This window comes from Prionailurus bengalensis, chromosome C1, assembly GCF_016509475.1.
Source record: "Prionailurus bengalensis isolate Pbe53 chromosome C1, Fcat_Pben_1.1_paternal_pri, whole genome shotgun sequence".
Taxonomy (NCBI): Eukaryota; Metazoa; Chordata; class Mammalia; order Carnivora; family Felidae; genus Prionailurus; species Prionailurus bengalensis.
In genome coordinates, this window is record NC_057345.1 from 105,732,753 (window position 1) to 105,742,551 (window position 9,799).

The following is a 9,799-nucleotide window of genomic DNA, read 5'->3' on the forward strand; positions in this document are numbered from 1 at the left end:
TCTCCATCTCTTTCATCCTGGGGTGCTGGGGAAGCAGAAAGAGGGCGACCCTGGCCTCCCCCTGGGAGGGGCGCTCCTGGGGTAGCTGTTCTGTCCCCTACCCAGGATTCCTTAGTGCCCGGTTTCCCCAGCCCAGTTCAGCAGGTGTACTTCTCCATAGTAGGCAGCATGCAGACAGAGGACTTGAACCGAAAAGGCAGGTCTCAACATCTCTTACTACATGAGTCTCAGAATCCATTTCTCTGGGGATCATAAGAATGCTCTCCTCCCCTCACCCCAGTTCTCCTCAGTCCTCTCAGAAGGCTTCAGGGTGAATTTGGGAGGAGTGGCTGCCAGGCCAGAGGAGGAGCAGCCGGGACTGAGTCATGGCAGGAAATAGGAGGGAGGGAGTGATCCCCAGATAGCTGAATAAAAGGAGAAGGAGCCAGCCCCAAGGTTCACAACAGCGGTAACAGCAACCGGAGAAGCAGGCTCCCAGCAGCCCAGCCCTTCAGATCCAGATCTACCCGAGACGACCCACCTCCTGGGTGCCACTGACCAGTCCTTGCCCCAGGATGGGGACCATGCACAGAGCAGCCTTGGTCTTGGCCTGTCTGGCTGTTGCTTCTGTAGCCTCCTCTGAGGGAGGTGAGTTGGGGTTGGAGGCAGCATTGGGCAGAGGCCCTGGCCAGTGTGGGCCTGGTGCCTGGGTCCAGCCATCCTCTGAATGGCTCATCACCAGAAGGGTGATTGTCCACTTGGCCTTGGTCCAAGGTGGGCCTGGGTACTGGAGCCGAGGCTTTAACCAGGGAGGGGAGCAGGTGCACAGAGGGAGAGTTTCCTAGAGCTTGCTGCCGGAAGACATAAAACTGGAATAAAATGGACAATTCAGTGGGTGGCTAGACTCCCAGAGTGAGGGGATCTGCCTCAGTAAGATGTATATATGGGGCCTGTCAGGCAGGGGAGAGAGAAAGAATGGGGCCCCCTGGCTACTCAAAACTGATTTGCTGACCCAGAGAGCCTGGACTGCTTCCCTGCCTGGTTAGGAGAGGAGTGGAGAGGGTGTCCGTCCACAGGGGACCAGACACACTCTATCTAGCACACACATAATCTGCTGGATGCTGGACAAAGTGCTAGCAAGGGAAACTGTTGAGTGACACAGATCTGGTCTGTATCTGGAAGGCCCGTCTGTTCCTCCCAGGTGCTAGCCTTTGGTGACTGCACATCAGCTATAGGCGATACCTTTCCCTGCAGCTGTGGGGCAGTTTGCCTCAGGGGTTTTGAATCATCCCAGTCCCCAGGTCCTAAACTGAAACCTAAGCTAAGGAGGATCTGGGACCAGCTGAAGGAGAGGCACTTAAACTTCAGTATGGGCTTCTTATGAGAAGGCCCACAGATGTTTAAAGGGCCTAAACAGGAGGTAAGCAGATGAGACCCCAACTAGTTCAAAGTTGGGACTTGCTCCTGTAGAAAACTAGAGAAGCATCAGAGCTGAGAGGCTGACAGGAGGAGAACTTAGGAGCCCTGAGGAAGAGACACTGACAGATTAGGGTTTCCACCACCCCATTCCTCCCACCCCAGCCCCAGGTCACATTCCCTTCAAGCCTGGACTCAGGAAACCCAAGGCTTTGAGCCTGGTGGAGGTGAGGCTGTCAGAATATCATGGCTTTCTCAGAACCCAATCAGTCACACCTAGGTGGGTTTGGGGAGGGGGTGTGTGGATTGATTAGGGGACATGGGACAGGAGCAGTATGGAAAGGCTTCTGGTGTCTTGGTCATCTGGCCTACACCCTTGATGTCTACTGTCCCTGCATCTTGCGCTTGGGGCCAAGAAAGGGCTCCTCAGATCCACCCTGACTCCCCCCTCTTCTTTCAGACTTCAAGGCTCAAGGGCAGAGGGAGCTGGGGCCAGAACCCCTCACCTATCACATTCAAGAAGGTGAGAGTTTGGGTGAGCAGCATAGGATTGGGGGAGGGGGGAGGGAAGGAGAAACTGTCCACTCTATCTCCCCTCTTACCTCTAGTTGGCTATGCAGCACCCCCCTCCCCACCCCAGACCCGAGCCCTCCCCATGGATCACCCTGACACCCCTCAGCCTGGCTTTCACTTTGAGGGACAGAGTGAAGGTGAGTCCACCATGCACCCTTCTCAGTTACCCACTCCCCCCACCCCCCCACCCCCCCACCCCCACCCCAGGTTGCTGGTTGGGCTTACTTCCCGTTCTTCAGATGGGGAGGGGTGAGGAGGCCCTGCCCATTCCTCGCTCTGGTTACAAGGCGGGGGGGGGGGGGGGTCACTCACACACTCCTCCTTCTGTAGTACAGCCCCCTCCCGCTCATGAAGCCAACCCTGCCCAAGAGGAGGAGCTGCCCCCTCCCCAACTCCCCATGGGAAAGAAAGGTGAGTGCTTGCCCATCCCCCTCCTCCCCCTGCCACTACAATCGTGCTGCCATCAGTCTGACCCTTGCTTCTTTGTGCCCTCACTCCTGTCTTGCAGTGGAGTCCCCTCTCCCTCAGGAAGCCATCCCCCTCCAAGAAGAGCTGCCCCCTCACCAGGCCCCTGTTGAACAGAAGGAAAGTAAGTGACTCCCTCTCCTCTTCACCCTCCCCACTGATGCGTGTGGGCTTTGGGGGCTCTGCCACTCACTCGCTGTATAACCTTGGGTAAGTTATCTCCCCAAGCCTTAGTTTCCTCATCTGGGAAAATGGGGAAACAAGACCTCTTTTATAAAGTTATGAGATTAAGTGGCATAAAAGGCGCATTTTGTTTTCTCTTGTGTCTGTACTGACTTCCTCTTTATGAGTGGCAACTGGCCACGTCCCCCTCTTCTAGTCCATCCCAACATGGCTTCTGTTTACACATCTGCTTCCACCCTAGTAGACCCATCTTTCCCACATCAGGAGGAAATGACCTTCCCATCTAAGCAGAGAGAGGGTGAGTGACAGCTCTGGTCTGTCTGTGCCCGATTTAGTGCTCAGGGCCCTGGGGTGGGAAGCCTGAAGCTTGGGAGGCAGCACAGGGGAGCAGGTCTGACTTGTGGGGACTGTAAGAGTGACACCTTTCATGCCCCACTTCTCTTCCCTTTCCATCAGCCATTCTGAAGGTAAAAGCCACAAGTTTATGTCTGTCTCTTTCCCCCTGTATCCTCCCAACCCTTTCTCCTCAACCCCAAGTTCTTTCAGTCCTCCCAGCTCATCCAGACTTTCTCTATTCCTCTACTCGTTCTCCTTCCCTGTTTTCCCCATTCTAGAAAAGCCTTTCATGGAACATAGCCCCCCAGAGCCTGAGTCTTGGAATCCAGCCCTGCACTGCCAACAGGGCCGGTCCCCAGGGGGCTGGGGCCACCGGCTGGACGGCTTCCCCCCTGGGCGACCTTCTCCAGACAATCTGGACCAGATCTGCCTTCCTACTCGCCAGCATGTGATGTACGGCCCTTGGAACCTACCACATTCTGGCTACTCCCACCTTACTCGCCAGGGTGAGACCCTCAATTTAGTGGAGACTGGATATTCCCGCTGCTGCCGCTGTCACAGCCATGCACACCGCTTGGACTGTGCAAAACTTGTGGTAGGTGTTGGGCTCTTGGTGCTGGGACTTGTCCTTTAACCTCCAGACAGTGTGTGTGTATGTGTGTGTGTGTGAAGGACTAGAGGCCTCGGCCTTGGCACGTAGGAACCCCAGGTCCCTTTTGTTGGCCCTACCATGGGCCTCCTTAGTGTGCTGGAAGGGCAGAGAACAGCCTCTGCTTCTTTCTTATCTACCTGCCCAGGTTCCTTTTCTGGAGCCTGGGAGGAGGACAGGAATGTGGACAATGGGCTGCTGGGCTGATCCATCCCTCTTGCTCTAGTGGGAGAACGCAATGATCCGATTCTGTGAGGCCGAGTTCTCGGTCAAGACCCGACCCCACTGGTGCTGCAACCGGCAGGGGGAGGCTCGATTCTCCTGCTTCCAGGAGGCAGCTCCCCGGCCGCACTACCAGCTCCGGGCCTGCCCCAGCCACCAGCCTGGTATTTCCTCGGGCCCCGAGATGCCTTTCCCCCCTGGGGTACCCACTCTGGACAACATCAAGAACATCTGCCACCTAAGACGCTTCCGTTCTGTGCCACGCAACCTCCCAGCTACTGACCCCATCCAAAGACAGCTGCAGGCATTGATCCGGCTAGAGGGGGAGTTCCAGCGCTGCTGCCGGCAGGGGAACAACCACACCTGTATGTGGAAAGCTGTAAGTGGGCGTCCCAGCCCCCCAAGAGCCTGTCTGCCAGCCCACCCATCTCCGACCTCTGATCCTGCCGGTCCATCCATCCGTGTACCTCCCCACTGTGAGCTCGTCTGCCCGTTCGTCTGCTTGCAAGTGTCCATCCATCCACTGTCTTCGTCATCTGCGTCTGTTCATCCTAAGCCTTCATCCTGCACTCCAGGCCTCGTCCACCCGCGATCCCACACATGCACCCATGTGCCATCCATCCGTCCAGCTCTGGCCTCACCTGACCCCCTCGTCTACCACTCCAGCTCATCTCCCGTGGCCCGTGCCAAGCCTCATTTGTGCTTCCATCCCTTCCTCCTTCCCAACACCATACATCCATGCCCTCTGGTTCTTTGTCCTTCCCTTTTGGCACCTATGGCCGGGAGTCCCTCATCTCATAGTGTAGGGCAGTAGAGGGTCAGAAGAGAAGGGGCCGAGTGTCCAGACTTCTGACTTCCCTCTCTCTGGCCCACAGTGGGAGGATGCCCTTGATGGATACTGTTATCGGGAACAGTCTGTAAAGACCCACCACCACTCGTGTTGCCACTATCCTCCTAGCCCTGCCCGTGATGAGTGCTTTGCCCGTCGGGCTCCCTACCCCAACTATGACCGAGACATCTTGACCCTTGACCTCAGCCGAGTTACCCCCAACCTCATGGGCCATCTCTGTGGAAACGGAAGAGTTCTCACCAAGCAGTGAGTCTTGCCCGGTTCTTCCCTCTCTTCCCTTCCCCCAAACCTTCCTTCTGGGGCATCCTCTGGGGGCATTCTTGGTAAGAGCAAAACCATGGTCTCCAAGCACCATTTTGGTGCCTAGGGATGCATAAAGACCCTGACCCTTGCCTCTTTCCCACCAACATAGTAAACAGATTCCTGGGCTAATCCGGAACATGACTGCCCACTGCTGTGACCTGCCATTTCCAGAACAGGCCTGCTGTGCTGAGGAGGAGGTGAGTGAGGGCATCAGGGGGGTCATAGTCTCCAAAGGAAAGCAGGGGAGGGGAGACAGAGGGCTAGCTCTGCAGGCCACCCCTTCTCTTTAGTACCTCACACCCCCCGCCCACAGAAATAGAGGACTAGTGGGGAAGATTTTTTCTTCGTTCCAGAAGTCTTCATTCTTTTTTTTTTTTTTTTAATGTTCATTTATGGTTGAGAGAGAGAGAGAGAATGAGCAGGGGAGGGGCAGAGAGTGAGGGAGACACAGAATCTGAAGCAGGCTCCAGGCTCTGAGCTATCAGCCCAGAGCCTGATGTGGGACTCGAACTCACGAACCGTGAGATCATGACCTGAGCTGAAGTTGGACGCTTAACCCACTGAGCCACCTAGGCACCCCCCAGAAGTCTTCATTCTGACCTGATCTGCTCCCTACCTCTAAGTTCTTATTATGCCTTCTCTGGACCCCAAGCGTTAGGCATTTCCAGATGTGCACATATGTCTGTCACAAGGAATCTAGGTGTGCAAGGCAGCCTTGCACCCTCTCTGGCCCCAGGAAGGGATCCAGGGAGACAAGCCGAGAGCAAGGGGACTTTGAACACCCAAGTATTGATGCTTGACCTCCATCCAACACCTCCTTCCCCATCATCTCTGCTTTACTTTTCTCCTTCATCAGAAATCAGCCTTCATTGAGGACCTGTGTGGCCCCCGACGTAACTTCTGGCGAGACTCTGCTTTCTGCTGTAACCTGAGTCCTGGAGATGACCAGACCAACTGCTTCAACACTTACTATCTGAGGAATGTGGCTCTAGTGGCTGGAGACACTGAGGATGCCAAGGGCCAGGGGGAGCAAGGCCAACGCCGGGAAGAAATATCAGCCCCACCCTGAGCCCAAGGAAGAGTGAGTCACCCAGAGCCTCAGAGGATCAGATTGGGGGAACCCCACCCTCCTTGAACATTCATTACAGTAAACACCTCTTGGATTTGCCATCCTCATTGTCTTTAACGTCTCACATACAAACACACCCTTCTAAGCCTGGTAGGATTTTCTTCAGTGACTGGCCCCAGAGGCCCACTGTCCTGCCCCCATTGACTGAGCAGAACCATTCCACAGGCTATGATGGTACCATAACTCAACAGCTTAACTTCACTATTTGTCATCTTGAATTTATTAACATATTTGAACAACAGTGTCACCTTGTTAGCTAGCTATCATCATTTAAAGGCAAAAGATATGGTTTCATGTCTTGGGTAAGCCCCCAAAGTGCCATAAACCCAGCCCTACATTTTAAAATCTTCACTCTTGGAGTCCATACTTTGATTCATTCCATATCCGTTTACTGAACGCCTACCGATGTACACTATGCTAGATGTGGGGGATACGCATCCAGAAAACACTGCCCCTTCCATCAAGTTGCTCATAACCCAGGAGCCTAACAGGTGTGTTAAGTTGTGTTGCAGGGGGCTGCCAGATAGCCTGGTCCGAGGTGGGAGTAGGGCTGAGGGCTGTATGTATATACTGGGGAAAGCCTCTGTGTGGGGGAGGTCGGAGTAGTAGTATAAGGTGCAGGGGGCAGGTAAGTCTCAGGCAGGACAGCTCAGGCAGAGAAGCACTAAGGCTGAGAGGGCCTGAGGCTTTGGTGGTCTCCCTTCCAGATGTGGCTGGAATGATAAGCAGGAGGTCATCACAAATGTCTCCTCTCCGCAAGGGTTTAAAAGTGCATCTTGGCACCTCTGCCCACGAAGGCACTGGCAGTTTCAAGCAGGGTTCAGGGTTCAAATCTGCCTTTTGCAGCGTCTGGTAGGCAGCCAGCCTGGCAGGAACCCGGAAGTCCAGTTAGGAGAGTATCGCGCCCACGCCTGAGGGGAGGGGCAGGACTCTTCAGCCCTCGGAGGCTGCCCCCAAGAAACAGGAGCTGGAAGAATCAGAATGAAGACTCGTATCTCGTGGGGCCAAGTCTCCAGAAAGCGGGACTTCCCTGGTCCCAGTTATGACTGTGGGGGTGAGGCAAGGACCGCCGTCCTGCCCCAACTAGGAACAAGCTGAACCCCAGCAGCTCCCAAACAGACACCTGCCTCTCGGTTCTCCCCAGCCTCTTATTTATTTACTTTGCCGGATGGCTGTTTCTAACGAAGCAGCGTCTTGGCAGCTCCCTCGCCTGTCCTTCAGCACCACGCTCAACCAGCGAGAGGGGTCGGCGCCTCGTCCCACTCCTGCGCGGGCAACTGGGGCCTAGGGCTTGGGTCACGTGTTCAAAGAACGTCTCCGCGCCTGCGCGAGCGGCCGGCGGATGTCCAGAGATCCTCCCGAAAGCCGCTGGGACCCGGGGCCTGAGCCAGGCAAGGCCGGGCCCAGTCCTCCGCTCACCCAGCCCGCGCGTGGCTCCGCCTAGGTTGGGATCAGGAAGAGGGCGGGTCCGCCGGCCGGGACGTCTCCAAAGGGCTGTGTCCCTTCGTGAGCTTCCCGGAGGTGCTTTACGGCTGCGTTTGCAAAGCGCAGCGCCAAGTACTGGAGGGCGAGTCAGAAAGGTAGGATCGCCCTCCCCACCCCTACAAGGTTACAGTCTACAGGATGGACAGGGAGGGAACCGGGAACGCGATAGTAAGCCGCGGTAATGAAAGACCATCAGGCGCTAAATAGATTGCCCGCTTCGTGAGCTGAGAGTTAAAAGAAGTAATTCGCTCTGGGGATCAGAGTAGGTGGTTGTGGATTGAGCTCAGAAGCATGGATAGGATTGATGTTAGTTACCAAGAAAAAGGGAAAGTGTTCACATTTACGGCACTTAGTTATATAGATAAACTATTAAAGTATAATTTATTAAGCTCAGGGCAGTGGATAAAGGAGCCAGAGCCCCTAACTACTTGTTGGGGCCGTTGAAGGCTTCAAGAAGGAATTCAAGCTTGGGTAGGATTTTGCAGGAAGAGGAAGGGGAGAGTGTACAAAGCACTGGATGTATACAGAGTTCCGCTGAAGTAAACAGAGTGTCCGTTTTGTGTCAGGTAGAGTATTCTTAGGTGGTGAGACTAAGTATTCTGGCCATAAAGAAGACCAAAGCACTGCCCTCAAGGATTTTTATCTCTGTGGAGACTTGAATATTTAATGATTAGATGTTTTCTCAGGATTCTCTGGGAGTCTCCTAGCTTTCAGGGAGGTCTTCGCGGAGGCGGCAATAAAGCAGAAAGTGTGATTGGTATATTTGAAGAGCCAGTAAGTAGTAAAAATGATGTGGGTGGGTAACTGGGCAGGAGATTGTAAATTTAAGGGTAGTCATACTTTCTGGCAGATCTTGAAGGACTATGGAAGTCATGCCAATCTGGGTATAAGCAACTGTAAAATATTGCAAAAGAAAAGTGATGTGAACAGACTTTTTAAAAAGATAAATTAGATGGACAGACGAATAGATAAGCTAGAGAAAGGATAGCGATGGGGACCAGTTCAGAGGTTGAAATTGTAGCTCATTAATATCAGTCAAATGAGAAATTTTGAGATCCAGAGCTTTAATGGTACAGGGAGAGGACATCTGTTAGAGATATTTAAAAGATGAGAGTGAAAGAACCTGCCTGCTGCCAGAGATACCCTAAATTTGAGATTTGGGTAACTGTAAGGTAAGATGTACAGGAAGAGGAGGAGCAGGGTTTCCAGGAGGAGGACGATGAGTTCAGTTTTGGGGTCTTCAGTGGTTGGTGTCCTTAGTGAAAGAATCTTTAGAAGGTAGATGTTAGGGGCACCCGGGTGGCTCAGTCGATTGAGCATCAGACTCTTGATTTCTGCTCAGGTCATGATCTCACTATCGTGAGATCGAGCCCTGAGTCAGGCTCTGCATGGAGCCTGCTTGAGATTCTCTTTCTCTCTCCCTCTGCCCTTCCCATGCGCATGCGTGCACAACTCTGTCTCTCTAAAATGACTGACTGACTGAATAAATAAATATATATATATATATATATATATATATATAACATTTTTAAAAAGAAGGAAGATTTTTTTTTTTTAATTTTTTTTTTCAACGTTTATTTATTTTTGGGACAGAGAGAGACAGAGCATGAACGGGGGAAGGGCAGAGAGAAAGGGAGACACAGAATCGGAAACAGGCTCCAGGCTCTGAGCCATCAGCCCAGAGCCCGACGCGGGGCTCGAACTCCCGGACCGCGAGATCGTGACCTGGCTGAAGTCGGACGCTTAACCGACTGCGCCACCCAGGCACCCCAAGAAGGAAGATATTAAAAGCTGCATTCTAGAGGCACCTGGCTGGGTCAGTCAGAAGAGCCTGTGACTCTTGATCTCTCGGTTGTGAGTTCAAGTCCCACATTGGGTGTAGAGATTATAAATAAGTAAGCAACCTTTTTTTTTTTTTACAAGGCCTAATTCTAGGGAATTGAGTATGAATGGGAGGTGAAGAGGGGGAGGCAGCATGTGCAGCCTGCTTTTTGAATGTGCTTCTGTCCTCTAGACCAGTAGCCTACAAGACATGACACTTGGAAGTCTCTTAGATCCCACACATTCAGCTTATTCAATGTGGGAAGATATAAAAAAGAAAATGTAGCAGTAAGTGTGTTGTAGAACCTATATGGTAGCTATATGGGTGTTCACTATACAGTCTGTCAACTTTTCTGCAGTTTTGAAGTTTTTCATAAAATATTGGGAA

The 9,799-nt window shown here is 53.1% G+C and overlaps 1 protein-coding gene across 3 annotated transcripts; it reads left to right on the plus strand.

Moving 5' to 3' along the window:
• The first annotated feature begins 390 nt into the window (after nucleotides 1-390).
• Nucleotides 391-6,144, plus strand: ECM1 (extracellular matrix protein 1). Of its 3 annotated transcripts, XM_043576176.1 has the most exons (11): nucleotides 391-627; nucleotides 1,856-1,918; nucleotides 2,004-2,105; nucleotides 2,299-2,379; nucleotides 2,477-2,557; nucleotides 2,858-2,914; nucleotides 3,231-3,547; nucleotides 3,828-4,202; nucleotides 4,699-4,919; nucleotides 5,086-5,173; nucleotides 5,833-6,144. In XM_043576176.1, the coding sequence occupies exons 1-11, from the start codon at nucleotides 555-557 to the stop codon at nucleotides 6,043-6,045; spliced, it is 1,671 nt and encodes a 556-aa protein (XP_043432111.1). In that variant the 5' UTR covers nucleotides 391-554; the 3' UTR covers nucleotides 6,046-6,144. The 3 variants fall into 3 exon arrangements, with proteins under 3 accessions (XP_043432111.1, XP_043432113.1, XP_043432112.1); XM_043576178.1 differs by lacking the exon at nucleotides 3,828-4,202; XM_043576177.1 differs by lacking the exon at nucleotides 2,858-2,914.
• The last annotated feature ends 3,655 nt before the right edge of the window (nucleotides 6,145-9,799 follow it).

Bases quoted from the DNA above. Each gene is read 5' to 3' on its own strand.
- ECM1 (XM_043576176.1), top strand. From the start codon at position 555: ATGGGGACCATGCACAGAGCAGCCTTGGTCTTGGCCTGTCTGGCTGTT. The intron at 2,106-2,298 runs GTGAGTCCACCA...CTCCTTCTGTAG, and splicing joins CTTTGAGGGACAGAGTGAAG to TACAGCCCCCTCCCGCTCAT. The intron at 3,548-3,827 runs GTAGGTGTTGGG...CTCTTGCTCTAG, and splicing joins TGGACTGTGCAAAACTTGTG to TGGGAGAACGCAATGATCCG.